At 42.7% G+C, this 24,159-nt stretch overlaps 1 protein-coding gene across 1 annotated transcript in view; it reads right to left on the reverse strand.

Annotated features, from left to right (window-relative positions):
* CSMD1 (CUB and Sushi multiple domains 1) overlaps positions 1–24,159 on the reverse strand; it is a 1,979,019-nt gene that overhangs the window by 160,529 nt on the left and 1,794,331 nt on the right. Inside the window, exons 47-48 of the mRNA XM_037894193.2 lie at positions 8,349–8,537; positions 6,511–6,657 (exon numbers count right to left, since the gene is read on the reverse strand). Of these exons, the coding sequence (XP_037750121.1) occupies positions 6,511–6,657; positions 8,349–8,537 (336 nt within the window). The remainder of the gene's footprint in view (positions 1–6,510; positions 6,658–8,348; positions 8,538–24,159) is intronic.

Below are 24,159 nucleotides of genomic sequence, written 5' to 3' on the forward strand. Positions count from 1 at the left end.
GGAGTGACATCATTGTGGTTCTCCTCTGCCTCCCCACCCAAAGAGACACTGGGAAACAAGAAGCAACCTGGAAGCAAAAACTGAACTGGGGGGCAGAAGAGTTGAGCCAAAGCTGTAAGTAGTCTAACTTGTGAGTAATAATACCTGAGGTCTCAAGCTGCAGGCCAGTGCAGCTGCCTTTCAAGACTTTCCATAATCTGCCTGTGACAATATCTCCTTCCCTACACCCACACTTTCTCTCTAATATCACACAGACACAAAATAATTATCATTTTTCAGATAAAATCAACCAGGTGAAAAATGTGGGGCTCTTTCCCCTCCCACAACAGAGAAATCCTCCCCAGTTGTTCCTTTTCTTTAGACCCAAATAGCACTGAAAGCTCAGCCTTGCTTTTTTTACTTTCTTTGGGGTTAGAAGTTGGCACTGTGAGGCAGGAGGAAGGCTCCCTGAATCTATGTCCCTGTGCACTCAAACAGGAGACAATCTGGCTCTCAATAAAATATTTTCTGAAGTGAAAAAAATTAAAATGTTTTTGTTAGTCATTGAAAACCTTGAGAGATGCACAATCATATATGGCTCAAACACAATGTTTTAGTGACATAGGTAGTACGATAATCAGTTCAGAAAGACTTTTCCTCCCCATGGATGCTGCATAAGTGATCTCTGTGGTAAGTGTGTAGAGCCGAATGTGTGTGTGGGGCAGGAGGGGGAGGTTTATTTGATCCCATAAATGGTGACAAGGCCAACGGATCCATACACAGCGGCAAATCTTGTTCCAGCCTTCATGGTTACAGTGGCAATGGAACTACTCTTATTCCACCAAAAAACTGGGGGGCACGATTTTACAGACTATTCAGTTGGTTCACATTCCCTGCATAGAGCCCCTGTGCAGCGGTTTAAATTTAGATATGAAGGACATGGCATGGTTGGGTCAGGGCAGACCCACCAACGGGGAGGTGGTGGGGAAAGGGGGAAACTGTCCAGGAGCCTTGGTGATTTAAACGGGTCCCTTTTCTGCCTGCCCTCGCTTTGTGCTGCTCCTGAAAGTCGCTGGCACATCCCTGCAGCCTCTGGGGAGGGGGTCTCTGCGCACTGCCCCCAGCCCGAGCACTGACTTCACAGCTCCCATTGGCCAGGAACTGTGGCCAATAGGAGCTGTGGGGGCGGTGCCTGTGGGCAGAGGTGCGTGGAGACCTCCTGGGCCCCCCACCCAGGAGGCGCTGCCGGAGGGGTGTGCTGGTCACTTTCAGGAACCAATCCAAGGTAAGCACCGACCCCCTGACCTCGTCCTGCACCCCAACCCCCTGCCCCAGCCTAGATCCTGCACCCCGCCCCCAAGCTTAGTTTGCATGTTTTGTTTTATTTGTTTAGTAATCTGCTTTGTTCTGTATGCTACTTATTTTTAATCATTAAAATCAACCTTTTATAGTTAATAAACTTATTTCTTGTTTATAATATAACTCAGTTTGTGCAATTCTTAATTCGGGGGGCGGGGAGAAAGAGGCTGTGCATATCTTCCTCCACATTGAAGGAGAAGGTGGATTTCATAATATACCTTTGGGTCTGCACTCCAAGGGAGGTGGGCACCTGAGTGCTGGGGCAAGTTCCTTAAGTCTTCCCAGAGCTGATCTCAGTGTCTATGTCATTCTGCATTTGGGTGTGGCCCTTCCTGTGTGCATGCTCGAGGAAGCTTAGGAGCCTGGCTCAGCAAGACAGGTAAAAAGGGGATCCATGCTGGCAGAACAGGTGGGCTCGGTGGTATCTCAGCTCATCATGTGGCATCTTAATGGGGGGGCAACTCGTCATCTCTCACCAACAAAAGTTGGTTCAATAAAAGATATCACCTCACCCACCTTGTCACAACCAGAAAAATGACTGCCTGGCTTGTCATACTGCAATGCTGTAGGATACATCACCAGTCAACCAATGCATGGACAGCAGGAGCATGGGTATACACTGGTCTGCATTTGCAAGATCATACATTTTCTTTCACATAATATAATCTCTTGCTGGATCATTTAAAACATTTAGGCTGAGATTTTCAATGCTGCCCAAGGGATTTGGATGCAAAATTCCCCCCAAAAATTAATTTGAATTGAGTGTCAGAATCCCTTAGGTCACTTTGTAAATTTCAGCATTATTCTTAATAATGCGATATTCTCTAATTATTCATTTATAAGGTCTAATTCTCCCATCATCCATTTTTTAAATGAAAAACTCTATTGTTTTTGCTTATTGTATATGTTGTATTGTTGGAGTTACACTAGCGTAAATTTGGAATGCTGTAGCGATGAATCAGACCTATTTCTAGCTTTTAAGTACTTATATGGCCCCATCACCATAGTTTCTGATGGTGCCTAACAATCTTTAATGTATTTTTCCTTACAACACCACTGTGAGGAAGCAAAATGCTATTAATCTAATTTTACAGATGGGGAACTGAAGCAGAGAGAGATTAAGGCCTATATGCACATAAGGAGTTAGGTGTTGAGATGCAGAGCATCACAGCACCTAATTTTTAGGCACCTAGAAAATCACTACAATTCACCAAGTCTGAGGTAGGTGCCTAAACTCCCATACAATGAATGGGGAGAGAGAGGCGCCTCAGACTGAAATTAACAAAAACCAGCATGCCAGACAGGGAGCTGCCTAATCTATCCAGAGCCTGCACTCTACATCCCCTCCCACAACCTAACTCTCTCCCAGAGCCTGTACCCCTCACCCCCTCCTGCACCCAAACTCCCTCCCAGAACCCGACCCCTCACCCCCTCTCACACCCAAACTGCCTCCCAAAGCACGACCTTGGACCGCCTCCTGCACCCAAACTCCCTCTCAGAGCATGACCTCTCACACCCTCCCACACCCCAACTCCCTGCCCCAGCCTGGTGAAAGTGAGTGAGGGTGGGGGAGAGTGAGCGACGGAGGGAGGAGGGATAGAGTGATCAGAGGGTTGGGCCTTGAAGAAGCGGCGGGACAGGGGCATGGTCTCAGAGAAGGGGCAGGGCTGGGGCAGGGCAAGGGTCTTTGGGTTTGCGCGATTAGACAGCTGGCAACCCTACCGGGCAGGCATGTGGACACCCTGGCTGTGCTGGAAGAGCACGCCCAGTAATGCAGCCAGCAGCTCACTGGGCACCAGCAAGCTCAGACACAGCACCGCCCAAATGTCAGGCGGACTGCGTCCACGCAGGCGCAGCTTGTGTGCGTGTGTGGGCCCATTGACTGTTCTGCCCTGGTGCCCAGAGTTGCCTGGGCCAGGGGCAAGTAACTACTGCTATGCAGATCCTTCCTTCCTATGCCCCTTGTAGTAGAGGAACCAGTGGGCTGAAACAGCCTTTGCTGAGTGTCAGCACAGCAGTTCTGTGGCTTGTTAAGTAATCATAGAATCAGAGAAGAATACGGTTGGAAGAGATGTCAGGAGGTCATCTAGTCCAACACCTTGCTCAAAGCAGGACCAATCCCAACTAAATCATCCCAGCCAGGGCTTTGTCAAGCCAGGCCTTAAAAACCTCTAAGGATGGAGATTCCACCACCTTCCTAGGTAACCCATACCAATGCTTTACCACCCTCCTAGTGAAATAGTTTTCCTAATATCCAACCTAAACCTCCTCCACTGCAACTTGAGACCATTACTCCTCGTTCTGTCCTCTGCCACCACTGTGAACACCCTAGCTCCGACCTCTTTGGAATCCCCCTTCAGGTAATTGAAGGCTGCTATTAAATCCCCCCTCACTCTTCAATTCTGCAGACTAAATAAGCTCAGTTCCCTCAGCCTCTCCTCGTAAATCTTGTGTCCCAGGCCCCTAATCATTTTCGTTGCCCTGTGCTGGACTCTCTCCAATTCGTTCACATCCTTTTTGTAGTGGGGGGCACAAAACTGGACGCAATATTCCATATGTGGCTCCACCAGTATCGCACAGAGGGGACTAGTCACTTTCCTCGATCTGCTGGTAATGCTCCTACTAATGCAGCCCAATATGGCGTTAGCCTTCTTGGCAACAAGGGCACACTGTTGACTCATATCCAATTTTTCATTGACTGTAATATTCCCCAATAACCACCACTGAATAATAGCTACTCCGTACCCAGTCAGGCCAGACTCTGTGGGAGGAGGATTTGCCCCACAGTTCAGATCTGTATGACAAAAACCCTGTAGAGGAAAGTAGCAGCAGAACTCATCCACTATTCACCCCATACCCGTTAGCTAGCTACATAGGTGACATGGTGATATAACTACTGTGGCTTAGGATTCCTTCCCTCAGCCCTGCTATGTTTCAATACCTTTTAGGCCAAGCTCATCATATTTGTTCAGGATTTGTTCAACTGGTATTCTTGCTAATGTTATATAATTCAATACCCCTGTATCTCATAACTCCGTGAATCATCATCTTGTAATTTACATCACAGGTTTTACATACAGTGTATTCAGACAGCAAAGAACAGATACTTTTTGTCTCTCTCTCTGCCTCACTTTCTTGATCTGTAAAATTAGGATATTACTACTTACCTTCCCCAGTAAAGCACTTTGAGATCCTCAGATGAAAGTACGATTGTGACTGAATGCACACTGTATTCACACTCTACACACTATTGTAATTGTTGTACAAAATATGCCTTGTGAAGTATCAGTTGAAACTAATAACTCACTGGTCAATGATATCATGGTGAAGTGCATGTAGCAACATTATATGTAAAGTTACAAACATAAGCTGAAATTATGACTGAAGTGTGTTTACCAAACAAGTCTGGGATGGGGGCAAAACAGTTTCTTAAAGACAAAAGACAAGCTAATGCTTCTAGCCAAGTGTCTTCAAAGTTGACTGGCAATCACCAATCAAAAACATCATATGAAACCTCTTTCACCACAAGACTCCATGTCTCTGTCCTTATAGCGGGAAGAAACTTTAGGGATAACTCTCAGGAAAATGCATTTCAAAGGGTCAATGGATTGTTTGGCTATACTGAAAGAGGGATAGGAGACACATGATATGGATTTAATCAGGCTGCAACTTTATTATTAGATGCCTGGGACTACCCGGTAGATAAAAGTGCATAGTGCAGATAATGCCATGTTTATTCTGTAATTACCTGCAGGGGTTCCACCAGCTCCCCCTCTTTTCCATCCAAGTCCATCCAGCACATCTATTGGCAGGGACCTTATCATCCACCCCCTCCTCTCATAGGAGGGGTAAGGTGGGCTATCAGAAAGGGAGTTTGGCTCCCTGACATTCCAACCATAGAGCCCAAAATCCCACACTGTTCCATTCCTTTAACCAGCACCTCCTTTTTAAGTCCTTTACCAGGCCATTTATCTGGTCACTGGATGCCTTCCCTACAGAGGACATGCACTGGACATCTGCCACAAGGAGGCACCAGCAATTAGCTTGGCTGCCTAACCCTCCACCCCCCCCACCCTCCCCGGACCCAGTTGAGTTCCCATCTTCCAATGGCCTTTTGTCTTGCAGCCCAAAGCCTGCTGCATAGAGAAAAAGGTTTCCAACATCAGGGCTTGCACCTTTAAAACCTTCCACTTGTTACATTCCCAGAGGGTGAGTCAGTGCTGCAAAGCTGACCACAACCCACCTTTTTGCATCAGTTTGACCTTTTGCCCTCTCCCCCACCATAAAGCACTACTGCATTCCTCCGGCAAGCCTGGACAACACCCCCCGCACCTTTAGGGGCGGTGTGATCATTATAAAATGAGGGGCAAAAACAACACAGGTTCTTTCTTCCTCTTTCTCCTAAGAAGACAAAGGAACTTTGGGAGGGGATCCTGATCAGATAATTTCATCAGCCTTGTTGCTGGGATCATGTGGAAAGGATTTTAGATGGAACTAGGTCTAGTTTGTTACATTTTAGATACTAGAAAACATTTTATCTTTACTTTTCTTGTAACCATTTCTGACTTCTATGCCTTATACTTGTATTCACTTAAAATCTCTCTTTGTATTTATATAAACTTATTTTATTTTTAAACAAAACAAATTCAGTGTTGTGTTTAAACTCAACTGTTTGGGTAACTCCAGTTAAGAATCAAATTGTTGACTACTGACCCCTTAACAAGGGCAATGGATCTCTATTATCTGAAATGTCCAGGTGAGGCTGGACAGTGCAGAACATCCATTCAGGAATGGGAGTGTCTTGGAGTCACCCTGCAAATGGTAACCATGGCTGGTAGAAGCCAGAGTATGTCCAGAATGGTGCTGGCTGGTTGCAGCTATACACAGACACTTGGTGTGAGCTGCATGCTGGAGGGTTATTTATGAGGGGCCCAGATTGGGAGCTACAGCAGAAAAGCACTGAGAGGCACCGACGACTGCAGGGCAGGTGCAACCCCTTGCTAGTCTGGACTGCACCCTGGGATGTGACAACTATATCATGCAAGATTTACTATTTTCAGAGAAGCAGTCAGTTACAGCCAACTAGATATGAATATTTTAAGTCTTAAAGTGTTATTGATTACTTTGTATAAACAAAGTATAATTTAATCTAAGCATATAACAGTTACTAACCTGAGTAACGTATCTTGAATCCCCTCTTACTGGTTGCGTGGTCAGTTGACCAGCGAAGATATAGCTGATTATTTCTGCTTGTGAAGTTTAGCTGTCCAGTATGATTTCCACTTAATGAAACCAACAAAGGGTTTTGCCCAGAAGAACCTTTAGAATCAGGGAAAGTGAATGTTATTTTCTTTTTTTTAAAAATGTAGCTCTTCTGTAATGAGATACAGATGAGTGACAAAGACTTTTGAGCTAAAGTTGATGCTTCTAATACTCCAACTAGAGCTTTACTGAAAGAAAATGATCCCAAATCATCCCTGGTGTAACTCCACTGACTTCACCCGGAGTTATTCCAGAGATTAATTTAGCCAAAAGCGATTTTACATCACAAAGAGGATATGCTAGAAAATGTGTCTAAGACTGGTAATTGGTTAACTATATTAACTCTTCCCCTAGATTTAGTATCAATACTTGGATTTGATTAAAAATTAATGTATGAGTAAATAAGAAAGAATTCCACCAGGAGAATTAAGCAACCTAAATGGTTTTCTTTAAAAAAAAAAAAATAGTTACACATTGCTTAAGCCACTGGGGAAGTTCCAGGGAAAGCTGTGGCCGTTATCTAATCTGAAAGATGTGTGCTGAGTAGTGAGGAGACAGGGAGAATCTTAATAGCTCTCCCTCACTAATTACTTCTTTGACCTCTCAGAGCCAGGGAAGCTTATAGAGAGAAAACTGGCAATTTGAAAAGATTGCAAAATTTTGTTTTTATAATAAACCATTGTAGATTGCTAATGAATATTTTTATAATAACTGTAGATATTAAAAGATCAATTGATAAAGGAAAAAAAGACTGTCCAAATTATATTTACAAGACATGTCAAACCATTTGATAATGATTAATATCCTTTTGGGTATCCTGGTAACATGATGAGAATATGCCCACAGTGTACATTAATCAGTTGTGCCATGCAGTCTTCTTGCTTAATAGGGGTAGACATGATAATAGTCTTCAAATACATAAAAGTATGTTATGAAGTGTTTTTGGACCAATTGCCCTCATTAGTCAATGACAACAGAATAAGTAGTAATCATCTTAAACTGCAGCAGGAAAAAATTAGTTTAGGAACGAGAGGAATATTTTATGAGAACAGTCAATAGAATAAGGTAATAAAGGGCTGTGAAATCATCTTTACTAGATGTACTCAAGACTCGTGATACCCATTCTGCTACAATATAAAGAGAATGAACTGAATGTCTGATTAGAGAGCACTTGGACCCTAAATAATTCTATGAATATAAACATATGGTATTTCAATCCAAGAGAATTGCCTCACCAGGAATGACAACATTACAAAGATAACATGCTAAAGTCTGTGCTCAGATGCCCACATGTGATTTGCAAGAGTTGCATGTGATTTCTCAGCACAGGATTTGTCCCAAGAATAGTAAAATAGCTCTATCTATACTATTATCTAAACTCAGATGGCAATAATCTATGGTATAATTTATGGGAATCCAATGGCACACTTTTTTCCCCAAAAAACTAGGTTCACAATGAAAATATATAATCATTTATCAAATTTCTGTAAAGAGATTAAACTTTCCACTCAGGTTTCCATTTTTTACATGAATCTAATAGGACAGGCCTTACAAAATTAATCAGCTGCTTTTCCAAAAATATTGTAATTGAAAACAACACTGGGTACCAAACTTTAGACTTGGAGCAGAATAGTCATTTGGAGGTTCCAAACACATCATTATCTGATGGCACAAACATTCTGGAAATTCAGTTTCTCTCATATCTATATTCATTGTTTGAAATCAGATGATAGTTAAATAACTCTTACCATCAAATATTTCCAATTCATCAAACTGTTTTTCACTCTGAAAAATTTCTACAAAAATAGAGATGTTATAGCTTGGTTCAACTTTAATAGTCCAGGAACAGGTCTGAGAATTGGGGTAGTTTCCTGGGTAACCTGGACTGAGGATCACTCCAGATGATTCTGTACGGATTTCATTTGCTGGGCATTGTGCTAAAAAAAAAAAAAGAAAAGAAAAGAAAAGAAATCAATACACCTTTTGCCTTCTTACAAACTTTACTATTTTTCAGACATATAAATGAAGACTTCAGCATCAATTTTCAATTTTTGCTCTCTTTCAATCATATTGTACTTATTCACTAAATGTGGTGATACTTAACTCAGTGCAGTCAATGGTAAAACTCCCATTAACTGATAGAGGAACTGGACTGGATCCTAACTCAGCAATCTGAATTATAAAACAAGCTAATAATAAGAATATACCAAATAAAGATCTCAAGACACTCCTCACTCCCAGGAGTTTACAATCAAGTAGACCATATGCACTGTTCCCTCTAAGCTGTGCGAGTGTGCGTGCACCCACAGATCCTAAACCCCACGCACATGATGAAACACCGCGCTCACAAAAATTTGCACAGAAGCACAACAATTTGCACAGAAGAAATTCTTTGTGCACACACCCTGTCAAAAATTAGAGGGAACATTGGCCATATGTACCCAAGTGCTAATGTGACCATCCACATGTGTGATGTTCACCACCCACATGTGTGTTCATGTGTTCTACTTAAACTCTTATATTTGAAAATTTGGCTTGTCCCTTCCAACTGAGTTTGGAAGAATCAAATATTCATTTCTTTTTTTGGAATGCAAGATACAAGTCAGGTCAAATGGTTGCTACCCTAACACTCCCATTAGTCAAAAGATATAAACTGGTAAGTCTAGCAATTTGTTGGCATGCAATGTTATTAAAGGAAATTAAGTGTAAGTTCCTCAGACAATATATTTACCTTAAAAGCAGCAAAGAGTCCTGTGGCACCTTATAGACAGATGTATTGGAGCATAAGCTTTCGTGGGTGAATACCACTTCATCCAGACAAACACGGCTACCACTCTGATAATTATATTTACTTTGAATTCAAGAGTAGTTTTATTCAGCCAAGTGTATATAATTCCCCCACCCCACACCAGTTCTTTTAACTTTTAATTTTAAAGCATCACCCATGAGATTCACATTGTACATATTGACATTTATCATCTCTTATAGATGACAGAGAATTACACTGATCTTAAATATCTTTAAGGGCTTGTCTATACAAGGAAGTTAGTGCACACTGAGCAAAATTGTGAATTTTAATCCCACTAACTGCTCCATCCTAACTCTCCATGTAGACACTCTTGCTGCACACTAAGAGTGCCATCAGGTGGTTTAGCTTAGTACACTTCTAAAATGCATTAAGCTAATGCACACACGTTAGTTTCTAAGCCCTGGTCTACACTAGGAGTTGAGGTCCAATTTAGCAGAGTTAAATCGATTTAACCCTGCACCCATCCACACAACGAAGCCCTTTTTTTCTGACTTAAAGGGCTCTTAAAATCGATTTCCTTACTCCAGCCCCGACAAGGGGATTAGCGCTGAAATTGGCCTTGCTGAGTCGAATTTGGGGTACTGTGGATGCAATTAGATGGTATTGGCCTCCGGGAGCTATCCCAGAGTGCTCCATTGTGACCGCTCTGGACAGGACTCTCAACTCAGATGCACTGGCCAGGTAGACAGGAAAAGGCCCGTGAACTTTTGAATTTCAATTTCCTGTTTGGCCAGTGTGGCAAGCTGCAGGTGAGTGCAGAGCTCATCAGCAGAGGTGACCATGATGGAGACTCAGAATCGCAAAAGAGCTCCAGCAGGGACCAAACGGGAGGTACGGGATCTGATCGCTGTATGGGGAGAGGAATCCGTGCTATCAGAACTCCGTTCCAGTTTCTGAAATGCCGAAACATTTGTCAAAATCTCCCAGGGCATGAAGGACAGAGGCCATAACAGGGACCCGAAGCAGTGCTTCATGAAACTTAAGGAGCTGAGGCAAGCCTACCAGAAAACCAGAGAGGCGAACGGCCGCTCCAGGTCCGAGCCCCAAACATGCCGCTTCTATGATGAGCTGCATGCCATTTTAGGGGGTTCAGCCACCACTACCCCAGCCGTGTTGTTTGACTCCTTCAATGGAGATGGAGGCAACACGGAAGCAGGTTTTGGGGACGAGGAAGATGATGATGATGAGGTTGTAGATAGCTCACAGCAAGCAAGCAGAGAAACTGGTTTTCCCGACAGCCAGGAACTGTTTCTCACCCTGGACCTGGAGCCAGTACCCCCCAAACCCACCCAAGGCTGCCTCCCGGACCCACCAGGCAGAGAAGGGACCTCTGGTGAGTGTACCTTTTAAAATATTATACATGGTTTAAAAGCAAGCATGTTTAATGATTAATTTGCCCTGGCATTCGTGGCTCTCCTGGATGTACTCCCAAAGCCTTTGCAAAAGGTTTCTGGGGAGGGCAGCCTTATTCCATCCACCATGGTAGGACACTTTACCACACCAGGCCAGTAGCACGTACTCGGGAATCATTGTAGAACAAAGCATTGCAGTGTATGTTTGCTGGCGTTCATACAACATCCATTCTTTATCTCTCTGTGTTATCCTCAGGAGACTGATATCATTCATGGTCACCTGGTTGAAATAGGGTGCTTTTCTTAAGGGGACACTCAGAGGTACCCGTTCCTGCCTGTGGCTGAACAGAAATGTTCTCCGCTGTTAGCCACGGGGGGGGGGGGGGAGGGGGGGGGGAAAGGGCTAGCCACGCGCTGGGGGGAGGCAAAATGTGACCTTGTAATGAAAGCACATGTGCTATGTATGTAATGTTAACAGCAAGGTTTACCGTGAAAGAGTGTACCCATTGTTCTATAAAATGTGTCTTTTTAAATACCGCTGTCCCTTTTTTTTCTCCACCAGCTGCATGTGTTTCAAGGATCACAGGATCTTCTCCCTCCCAGAGGCTAGCGAAGATTAGAAGGTGAAAAAAACGCACTCGTGATGAAATGTTCTCTGAGCTCATGCTGTCCTCCCACACTGACAGAGCACAGACAAATGTGTGGAGGCAGACAATGTCAGTGCAGGAAAGCACAAAATGACCGGGAGGAGAGGTGGCGGGCTGAAGAGAGGGCTGAAGCTGAAAGGTGGCGGCAGCATGATGAGAGGAGGCAGGATTCAATGCTGAAGCTGCTGGAGGATCAAACCAATATGCTCCAGCGTATGGTTGAGCTGCAGGAAAGGCAGCAGGAGCACAGACCGCCGCTACAGCCTCTGTGTAACCAACCGCCCTCCTCCCCAAGTTCCATAGCCTCCTCACCCAGACGCCCAAGAATGCGGTGGGAGGACCTCCGGCCACCCGGCCACTCCACCATAGAGGATTGCCCAAGCAACAGAAGGCTGGCATTCAAAAAGTTTTAAACTTTTAAACTTTTAAAGTGCTGTGTGGCCTTGTCCTTCCCTCCTCCTCCACCCCTCCTGGTGCTTCTCTCCTCCACCACCCCTCCTGGGCTACCTTGTTAGTTATCTCCCTATTTGTGTGATGAATGAATAAAGAATGCATGAATGTGAAGCAACAATGACTTTATTGCCTCTGCAAGTGGTGATCGAAGGGAGGTGGGGAGGGTGGTTAGCTTACAGGGAAGTAGAGTGAACGAAGCGGCGGGGGGTTTCATCCATGAGAAACAAACAGAACTTTCACAGCCTGTCCAGTCATGAAACTGGTTTTCAAAGCTTCTCTGATGCACACTATGCCCTCCTGTGCTCTTCTAACCACCCTGGTGCCGGGCTGCGTGTAACCAGCGGCCAGGCGATTTGCCTCAACCTCCCAGCCCGCCATAAACGTCTCCCCCTTACTCTCACAGATATTGTGGAGCGCACAGCAAGCAGTAATAACAGTGGGAATATTGGTTTCGCTGAGGTCTAAGCGAGTCAGTAAACTGCACCAGTGCGTTTTTAAACGTCCAAATGCACATTCTACCACCATTCTGCACTTGCTCAGTCTATAGTTGAACAGCTCCTGACTACTGCCCAGGCTGCCTGTGTATGGCTTCATGAGCCATGGCATTAAGGGGTAGGTTGGGTCCCCAAGGATAACTATAGGCATTTCAACATCCCCAAAGGTTATTTTCTGGTCTGGGAATAAAGTCCCTTCCTGCAGCTTTTGAAACAGACCAGAGTTCCTGAAGATGCGAGTGTCATGTACCTTTCCTGGCCATCCCACGTTGATGTTGGTGAAATGTCCCTTGTGATCCACCAGTGCTTGCAGCACTATTGAAAAGTACCCCTTGCGGTTTATGTACTCGCCAGCTTGGTGCTCCGGTGCCAAGATAGGGATATGGATTCCGTCTATGGCCCCACCACAGTTAGGGAATCCCATTGCAGCAAAGCCATCGACTATGACCTGCACATTTCCCAGGGTCACTACCCTTGATATCAGCAGATCTTTGATTGCGTGGGCTACTTGCATCACAGCAGCTCCCACAGTAGATTTGCCCACTCCAAATTGATTCCCGACTGACCGGTAGCTGTCTGGCGTTGCAAGCTTCCACAGGGCTATTGCCACTCGCTTCTCAACTGTGAGGGCTGCTCTCATCTTGGTATTCATGCGCTTCAGGGCAGGGGAAAGCAAGTCACAAAGTTCCATGAAAGTGCCCTTATGCATGTGAAAGTTTCGCAGCCACTGGGGATCGTCCCAGACCTGCAACACTATGCGGTCCCACCAGTCGGTGCTTGTTTCCCGAGCCCAGAATTGGCATTCCACCGCATGAACCTGCCCCATTAGCACAATGATGCCCACATTGCCAGGGCCCGTGCTTTGAGAAAAGTCTGTGTCCATGTCCTCATCACTCACGTCACCGCGCTGACGTCGCCTACTCACCCAGTATTGCTTTGCCAGGTTCTGGTGCTGCATATACTGCTGGATAATGCATGTGGTGTTTAATGTGCTCCTAATTGCCAAAGTGATCTGAGCGGGCTCCATGCTTGCCGTGGTATGGCGTCTGCACAGAAAAAAGGCGCAGAACCATTGTCTGCCATTGCCCTGACGGAGGGAGGGGCGACTGACGACATGGCTTATAGGGTTGGCTTACAGGGAATTAAAATCAACAAAAGAGGTGGCTTTGCAAAAAACTGAATGGCCCCCTCAAGGATAGAACTCAAAACTGGGTTTAGCAGGCCGTTGATTTCACAGAGGGAAGAGAAAATGAATACAAAACAAATCTGGTCTACTTCTTGTTTTGAGCCACTTCATCTATCTTTATACATCTTGCTGGCAGCAGACTGTGCAGTACGACGGCTACCCATCGTCAACACCTGGGTGCTCAGCAGAAGACGGTGCAGTATGACTACTGGCCATCATCTTCTGCTAGCTGCAGATTAAAAGACAGTGCGGGACTGAATCGCCACGAGACAAAACAAGGGAAATGACCTGGCTGAGTCACTCCCATGTTTGCTCAGGCGCCTGGTTAAAAAAGCACCCAGGACTACGTCGATGACGGCTACCGGTCATACTGCACTGTCTGCTGCCAAAAGGCAATAAACTGCTGCTGTGTAGCAATGCAGTACCATGTCTGCCAGCACCCAGGAGACATACGGTGACGGTTAGCTGAGCAGGCTCCATGCTTGCCATGGTATGGCGTCTGCACAGGTAACTCAAGAAAAAGGGCGCAAAACGATTGTCTGCCCTTGCTTTCAAGGAGGGAGGGAGGGAACGGGGGCCTGACGATATGTACCCAGAACCACCCACGACAATGTTTTAGCCCCATCAGGCACTGGGATTTCTACCCAGAATTCAAATGGGCGGCGGAGACTGCGGGAACTGTGGCATAGCCACCCACAGTGCAATGCTCTGGAAGTCGACGGTTGCCTCAGTACTGTGGACACACTCCGCCGACTACATGCACTTAGAGCATTTGTGTGGGGACACACACAATCAACTGTATAAAAACGCTTTCTACAAAACCGACTTCTATAAATTTGACCTAATTTCATAGTGTAGCCATACCCTAAGGTGCCACAAGTACTCCTTTTCTTTTTGCAGACACTTTTAGTGTGCAGTAAGTGTGTCCACACAGGGAGTTGCATTGGAGTAGTTACTGCACACTAGCAACTCTCCACCAGCTACTGCAGGCTTTTTCCCTGTTTAGACAAGCCCATAGTTTGTTATGATCTAAATGTTGTCTCTGATTCAACTAGTCTCCTGTTGGTCAGCTTTCCTTTAATCTTTTGTCTCTCTGTCAGGAGGGACGCTTTACATTTGCTGGCATCTGTGTTCTGATTTTTTCCCCAATATTTCATAATACATTATATGCATTTTAACAATTGTGTGTGTTAGATTTACAAACATGTCTCCTGAAGGATTACCAAACATACCAGGGAACTGTCTGGCACAGTCCCTGAATGCTGACATAAATTAAAAGATATGGAAAAAGTGAATAATAAAACAAAGAAAAAAAACAAATGAAAGGTGGAAACAAACAACACAGAAAAAATCCAATAACATAAACAGAGGGCTATCAAAAGTAAACAACCAAAAAACAAGACAGGAATGGGGTTTTCAGAGATGTGGACATGCAAGTATGTGCTTTAAAATCTATAGAGTAGAAAGACATCTGGGAAAAAGGGACAGGTTGAGTGACACGGAGGTTTCTATCAACTATGAACACATTGGTTTAAAAATAACAAAACAAGTAAGGGCCAGAACCATTCAAAGTTCTTGTGTGCAAGAAAGTACCAGGAGGGAATCCCAGCATGTGGTCCTGTGGATGACAAGTTGCCTTCTTAAGAAACAGGTCCTGGAGTGCCACCACCTTTCAGTAGCTCGTCTCCCTTTTATCAAAGGGAGATAGGTTTCCCTACTAAACAAAATAATTAGTGCTTAAGAGTGTTAATGACTGTAAGCAAACTAAAAACTGCCATGGTAGAGATATATATTGTAATTAAATACTATGCATTAAAAAAATCCTCAGGCTATTATCTGGAGCCACCTGTTCAGAAGAGATATAAAAAAAGCTACATGCAGTAAGTGTTATGGAAAAAAAAAAGTCTTCTTCAGATGTTATCTTCCACTTACTCAAGTATGTATCCTTGGGGGAACATTAGAAAACAAGGATTTAGAGATCAAAGAATTCCCTTCAACAAGTTAAAAAAATTACACAATTAATACTGATAACAGATCAGTGAAGAAGCATTGTAGGGCTTTCTTTCCTCTTCATTTTTTTTTTAATTTCTATCCAGGACATACACATCTCAAAATCTGTGAAATGAGGGCAGAGCTGGTAAAAGAAAGTGGCTCCAGATAATAGACTGAGGAGTTTTTTAATGCATAGGGTCAATAGACATTGGAAATGGAAATTAAAGCTAGATAGATATTCACAAGGAATTTTATAATGGGAAGTTCTTCAAGCATTTGTGCACATACAGTAGATCCCAGCGTAGATGCATGTGCTTCATCTGCATGATCTGGGAATCTTTCAGTCAACAATGTCAGTGAGGGCTGTGCACATACCCCTGCACACCTTTGTGCCCTACACAGAGAGTATAAACGGTGGAGCAGCCCTAATCACTACTCAGTTCCTTCCCACCACTTGTGGCAGCCAGTCAGAGTCTCAGTGTCCTCCTGCTTCTTGCACTTGTACAGTTAGGCTTGTTCTTAGTTTACTAGTCGTAGTGCAGTGTGTTTGATAAGTTTTAGTTAAGCCCATTCACTGAAAATCCAACATATTTTTTTCTTTAGCTTTGCCTTTGTACCAACGAGTAGGTTCAATGGTGGAGAGCAGGTCACCAGGCTTTAAAATGTGCCATGTCTGTTAGAATGCTATGCCTGCTAATGATGCATATACAAAGAGCTCATTTAATCTGTGAGAGTCACACATCCCTAAGAAAGGTGCTATTTGTAACTCCTTTTCTAAGTGTAAACAGGGGGCTTGTGAGGTTAGTCTCAAATTATTTTGAATGGAGATCATTACACACAGTCTCACTCTGAGATAACCCTTCAAGAACTGAGTCTTCATGCTGTGAAGCTGATTTCATCAGGTGCCCCATCAAGAAGGGATATCATTCGAGGTGATAAGTCTGTTACTATGAAAACTTCTGCTGCTGTCAAACACTCTGAGTCTGCTCACCAGCCCTCCTCAGGTCATTCAGTAGTTTTTACTGCCAACTGCACAAAATATCAAAGGTCTCTTTGTGAGGTTTGACACCCAGTGTCACTCATGGTACTGGCCAAGAAGGCAAGGTTCATCATGGTGACTTATCTAAACTTGTTCTTACAAAATCACATTGGTACCTTGTGTTTTCTAAGGGTGGGGGATTGTGTTCTTTACTTTTGGTACTGCATTCTACTTCCTCGGTGACTGACATTGTGTCCTTGGTACCACTCTCATCATTGTATGCCTCCGAGTTACTGGTACGTGTTGTGACAAGACTTCTTAAGAGACTGCACTTCTAGTACCAATGATCCCAGTACCATTGTCATCATTAGTACCGCTTCCTTTGTCTGCTAAAGCTGCATTCACATCATTGGACCTTATGATCACTCCTGAACCAGAATCTCCTCTGCTGGATGTGTCTCCTTTATCCACTGTATCTGGAGCATAAAGTACTGATGATTAAAGTCTTTTTCCACTCAATCTCATTGGTGTTAGTATCTCCCTCTCAGGCTTAATATCAGAGCCTCTTTGGTTTCTATTCCACAGGGATCTGCTCCTCCATTAGAGGAATTTGACTCATCAGCATCCTCTTCTCTGCATCACAACAGAAGTCCCACTCCTAGCAGATCTTCCCTCTCACCCACACTAATTCACAGGAGTGCCTATGAAAGGAGTCTTCCTTACCACAACCCTCATGTTCCAAAGACATCACACACCATGGTTCCCACCTTTGTGGCACTATAGTCCTTTCCCTTATGGAATGCAGACCTGGCCTTATTGGTCTCCTTTGAACCCATAGCTTCTCCCACCTGCTCCTTATTCTGCTACATCAAGGTCAAGAGTAAGATCACCTCCTCCTAAGAATCTTGCTAGAGGACTTCAATCTTTCCATTGGGAATTACTACAATCTGGAGAATAAGACCTCTTAGCAGAGAAGAAGAAAGACCTTGTGGAGGAGTAGGAGGAACAGCCCAGTCCTTTGGACATACCATTGGCATCACCCAACAAGGCTATGGTTCTTTACAATACATCCACTAAAGTTCAGTTCTGGGCCTTCCAAGACCTCCTTAAAAGAATGGTGGACACCTTGGAATTCCCCAAGAAGTTGTACAAGAGACTTCTATATCAACCATATCTAAGAGAGTAGATGGCATATACCAAGTACCCACCATAGGGAGGTTGGGTTGAGTACTTTTTCACAAATCCAGTATCTAGATCTTTGGTGGTAACAGAAGCTCATGAGAAATCTCAATTACCTGAGCCTCCTAGGTCTACACCCATGGATAAAGAGCCCAAGAAGACGGCTCTCCTGAGGAGGAAAGCTTACTCTTCTAATAGTTTGTAGAGTTATATAGCCAATTACCAACTATTAATGAATATGAATGATTTTATGCAATGGCACAAAGTTCTGCAACTATCTCAGATATTTCCTCAGGAGATCGGAGATGAACTGAGAACAGTGACTTCATAAGGCCCATTGGTGGCAAAGACAGCTTCATAGGCCTCATTGGGTGCCTTTGACACTGCAGCCAGATCAATGGCCACTGTGGTCACTATGAGAAGAACATTCTGGTTGCAGTCATTAGAAATTTCTAAACAGTTGAAGACCTGCCTTTTGAGGGCCATGATCTGTTTAACTCTAAAACAATTGAGGCACTGCACTCTCTGAAGAATTCTAAGGCAATGTTCTGGTCTCTGAGCCTACACAGGCCACCTCAGAATATGAAGCAAACCCATGGGCTGAGATTGGGGAGGGTATGAACATAAGAACGGCCACATTGGGTCAGACCAAAGGTCCATATAGCCCGGTATCCTGTCTTCCAACTGTGAACAATGCCAGATGCTTCAGAGGGAATGAACAGAACAGGTAATCATCAAGTGATCCTTCCCCATGTCGCCCATTCCCAATGTCTGACAAACAGAGGCAAGAGACACTTCAGAGCATGGTTTTAAATTTAAATACTTCCTCTTCCCCTCCATGGAGCAGCGAAAGCTGGATCAGACCCACCCCCAGGGATCTCCCCCTGCTGGAGAAAGCTCTGAACCCCCCCAACTCCCGCTTCCTGCCCCATCACTCCTCAGCATTAAGGGAGGGGTCACTGTACAGGGAGCTTCCCCCCATCTGCTCAACCCCCATGCATTTGGACCCATCCTCCCAACCTTTGACCCCCCTCCCAAATATAGAAGTCAAACTATGCCTATAAGCAAACCACACCCCATTCATTCTGTAAACAATGGTCTCCACCTTCCTTATATCAATACCAACAGAAAGCTCCTAATTTTTCTAGGGAAAGGGGTGGGGGTTCTATTTAATCTATTGTAACAGCAACTTCTCATCAGGCTATAGGTTACACGTTTTAGGCCATGGTCAAGATCATGGACCAGTCATAGAGGATCTCTACCTCTTCTCTCCTCCCTTTAGCATTCATGTCATTCCATTAATTCCCAGAATTGTGTCAAAGATTCACCAAAATAAGGTCAATGTGATAATAATAAAAGCTCCAGCCTGGACACACCATTTCTGGTATTCTAAGCTGTGACACCTATCAATCAGCCCATCTCTTTGAACATACTGGAAATAATTTCCCAAAACCAATGTCTGATGCTTAATCTGAACTCAGAGTCTCTACACATGGAAGCTGGTTGGCTGAGGCCTCTGAACAAATCCTGCTTGGCAGCTATACAACAGATTTATATTCGAAGCAGAAAGACCTCTACCAGAAGGCTAAATCAAGCAAAAGGGAAACACTTCTCTCCGTAGCCTATTCAGAATCATGTTCAACCCCTTGGCTCTTCTGTATCAATTATTTTGAATTATTTATTGATTTTAAAATGTGCTGGACTTTCAGTTAACTCAGTAAGAATCTACCTGGTTGCTATATCAGAATATAATCTGCCTCTGAACAATCACTTAATTTTATTTTTGACCTTACAGTTTCTAGATTTATAAAAGGTCTGACTCAAATGTTTCCACAAGTTAAGCATCTGATGCTTCAACCACACCCAAAAATTGTTATAAAAATTTGTCTTGGACTCTCATATAAATTAGTTAATACATCTACCAGGTTTTGCCCCCTTAATCTCTGCAGAAGGATCATGAAGTTAAACTCCACAAACTAGAACTTCTTAGAGCTATGTCCTTTAATCTTTCTAGAATTCAGCATTTTCGTAAATCACCTATACTTTTTCTGTTTCCTCTCAAAGACTTTCTAAATGCATTACAGACTGCACTAAGATTGTCTGCTTTTTTAAATAAATTACCCATTCCCTTTCAATTTGGGGCACATTTTATTAGGGCTCAGTTAACACCTTACAAAATCTGTAAGGCAGTTACACAAAGTTGCTTTATATGTTTACCATTCACTACTCCATTGTCACAGCTTTTAGATCAGGTGCCTCCAATCACCTACCTCCTGGAGGGGTAAATGTTGGTCACCAATGCTTCAAGATGTCTTCAGACACATGGATTACATGATCCACCAACCTACCTCACTGATATAGAGTCCTTCTCTGGATTTCTATATTAGTGAAGGAAATGAGTGGCTGTTGGGGCTGCTCTGATTTTTATGCCCTCACTGTAGGGGGCACAAGAATGTACAGTTCAAATGGAAATGGCTAAATACAGAATTATGGGCTCAGGAGCATGAAACACACATACCTATGATGGTATCCATATGGTCAAAGGCATCTCCAATAAATTTCACTTATAGTAAGGTGAATAACCTATCTTTTCTTCTAATTACAGTCTCTAAAATTATTCTAAGGCATGTTTTTATAAAGAAAGTTGTGCACACGTGTGTACAAAATATGTATCTCTAATTGCACACCTAATTTTTAATATGTTACCTATTATTGCAGTAAATAAGCATGAAGATTACTTTGGATGGGTAATAGGTCATTTACATATACCATTCCTGTGATCGTGCTTGAAATCATAATAATGAGTCATGCAAATTAGATGCACAATTTAATGTTCATTTTTGTATATATATTCTGAAAATGTAGATAATATATAAGTTTGATGTTACTTACTATATTTAATACTACCTTAGGGGCCAGCCTGTGCCCTGTTGCTCCATGGGTGTTCAATGTGTGAAAGGGAAGATGAAGCCCCCTCCCTATGTGTTCCTGCGCAGTAAAAAGGGCTATAACTGAGCACAGGGATTACTCCCTCAGTGCACTCATTCCTGGGATATAAAACACTCCAAAGATGGCAGAGTGGGATGAGTAGAAGGTGAAGCCAGTAACCACCTCCCCAAGTAATAACCAGCTCTGCATCATCCTTGCCCTAGAGGCATATTGTATTGTAAGCTCTTTGGGGATTGTGTCTTTATTTGTTCTATAAAATGTCATGCAAATCCATGACACGATATTATTAAAAATAACTATTACTATTTTATAATAGTAATAAACAATGTGATGCTGGTAATACTAATGTAAACAGATGTATAAATCACAGCACATGGATCTGCTTTTGTTGGACAATATTGGCTTCATCTTTATTATAACATTTGAAGATACTCTAGTATGTTCTTCAGCCAGATACAATCACACTAACTACCACCAAGAGGGATGTTGGAATAAATGATCTGTTAGAAGTACATTACCTGTTAACTACCCATCAGTCAAGGTATTTATATTGTACTCATCACCAGTGTATTTGAGTCCTTTACAGATTCTAAAAAGGATAAACACAAGGATCTCTACTCTCTCTTCATCTCCTAAATTGAGCTTATTTTTTCTACATTATTTTTTTAAAAAGCTAGGGAGAAAGAGGCAAAATTTAGCAACTAAGATTCTCTGAACTATAAAGAACCAGTATACAATATTAAGTCTCATAGAAAATATTTCATGATTAGCTATTTATATTTATAGTCTGTTCATTTTAACAGAGCATTTTGCATAACTGTTTAGCTGAAGAAAAAGTAGTAACTCTTGGATGTGGTGGAATGTATGGTGTGCGCAGTTTTCTTAAGATATGCTTTCAGTGTGTCTTTGTAGTGTTTCCTCTGACCACCACGGAATCTCTGACCATAGGTGAGCTGAGAGTAGAGGACTTGTTTTGGAAGGTGAGAGCCTGGCATCAGCCCAGCAAAGTTGGCGCATGAGGATCATTGCTTCAATGCGAGTAACATTGGCTTCAGTGAGGATGCTGGCATTAGTGCAGTGATCTTGCCAATTGACACGAAGGATCTTCTGGAGGCATCATTGGTGGTACCTCTCCAGACCCTTAAGGGGGCTGTTGATAGGTTTCACATCCATAAAGGAGTGTAGGAACAACAGTTGTCTTATTTATTTAAATAAGTTATGAAGACATGGTCAGAAATTTACCAGTAGCAGCTGGCCAACAAAATACTACATTTAAGAGACTGATAGCAAATTTACTCATAGAAATATTAATTTTACAATTATGTTTTTTTTCTCAGCCCTGGCCTCCCACCTGTCCATAATTAACAATTAGTGAAGGCTAAGGGTCAGGTAAGGATATTTGTGTAGCCAAATGTGTTTATTTTTGTCATCTTTGAACAAAAATGTCTATATCTTATTTCTCCCATGTCTCCTTTATTTATCAACCAATTTTGATAAAATTTGAAATTGAGTAAGTTTTTTTCTTTTTTTAGAGGCCCCTCATATTGCGAGGCCCTAAGCTGTAGCTTAATTAGCTTATGCTTTAATCCTACCCTGCCTGTATCCGCAGCAAAATGTAAACAATTAAAAAAAACATCACTTCATTCAAGTTTCTTTCTTTCTTTAGTTTCACAAGCTCAGGCACTGTGATTTAGACTTCTTTAGCATATGTCTGAACAGAATCTTCTGAAAACAATACTTTCTGGGTAGAATTCAGCTCATCACTAAAATATTTCTTTTCTCATGTCTGAGATCCTCATATGACAAGTGACTCTGCATAGACAGATAGCTGCACCCACATGAAGCCCCACTGAAATCAATGGGGTCTGCCCTTGTCAAGTCCTCCCATCAGGGGGACCTTAGAGAGTATTCACCTTTTGTCCTGCTAAATTGGAGCTAATAAGACTCACCTGTTCTGTCTAACAGATGAGTCAACAAAATATCCTTGCACCTTGAATCAGGGTCCTAGAACCTGACATCCTATCATACTTACACTTTCCTGTCTTTTGATGTGTCAACACCACATGCCAAGTGACTCAGGCAGATCCAATATTTTCTGGATTTAATGCTTTATTTCTTCTCCTTAACTGATAGGAGGTGTTGGCTGTGTCTATGCAGTTCACTTCAGTGTGTTGACACAAAACTTACTAAAAATATCAAGATACTGAGAAATATTTTTACATGTTGTCTTCTCTTTGCTTTCCTCTCCTCCTCTTTGATGCCACATTCTGTATGCCTCTCCTCTCCTCCACTTATTTTCTTTCTCTCCTCACCCTTCTCTAGCGACTGAATTTGTTGTTTGGTTGTCAAACACTCTTGTGCACTGTTTGCAGGTCTGCTATAAATTAAAAAGTTGAATTCAACTGATCCCCAAATACACAAAACCTAGTCCCTCACATTCAATGAGCTAATAAACAATTTCAGAATGTAAAATATATATATCATTAGATCTGGAGTGATGTAGTGTACACTGAAGTGGTACATCAAAACCAAAAGCAGAGATAATGAGGGGATTGGGGAAAGGGAAGTGAACCATTTACTACAAGAACCATCAAGAAGGCAGCTTTGATAATCAGGCAGTTATAAATGGGATGCTTTTTGTCTGAGGGGAATTTATCTCACAAACTCTGTTTTCACTCACAGGAGACCGATGTAATGATAGTACTTGTACAGCTAAGATAAAAAGAGTGGTTTGGGTTCTTTTTATGAACTAACAAGAGTCACAGAAACATTCCCTTTGAGGAGAATACCATTCACTTATATCTGTTTTTTTAGAAATGTTAATTGACTTCTTAGTTCTCAAAAAAAAAAAAAGGATGTATATATTGAAATGAAATAACATAATCATGGATGGAAACTAGATGCTAACAACACAAGTCAAACAAACACTAAAATCACAAGGAATAAATAAAGAAGAGGAATAATTTGAAGAAGTTATTCTTATGCTCACTGTTTTAGTTCTTTCATGTGTTTTCCCTGGGTGCACATTGAGGCTACAAAGATGAATCCTCATTACACATGCTTAAGTTCTGCACTAAAATTATAATAAGCAGTGTTCTGGTGTCTGAATATGTTAGACATACTCTTCAAAAGTAGCATTCCTTTGGAATGCTGAATTTACTACCCTAGAGATGTAAATTATTCTATATGTACTAAAACCCCCATCTACAGAGGCACCTTTTAAAAGAGATGGAAATGAATAGTCACAGAAAAAATAACAAGAGAAGGTACCTTTTTATGTTCCACAACAGCTGTGTCCAGGCTTTCTGGAGCAATTACATGTGTTTATCCCAGAATCAGCCAAGTAAACTCTACTTATACTCCTTATTACAAAGCAAATGGGAATATGGCTTTATTAATAATCTGCTGAGGCTGTATATTATGTAAAATGTTGCATCCAGCTGAGAATATTGTAATGCAGTGTCAGAGAGAAAGAGGCTTCCTTTTGACCCACTCGTATAGTTGATGCCTCAGAAGTAT

Source organism: Chelonia mydas, chromosome 3, assembly GCF_015237465.2.
Source record: "Chelonia mydas isolate rCheMyd1 chromosome 3, rCheMyd1.pri.v2, whole genome shotgun sequence".
In the NCBI taxonomy this organism is placed as follows: domain Eukaryota; kingdom Metazoa; phylum Chordata; order Testudines; family Cheloniidae; genus Chelonia; species Chelonia mydas.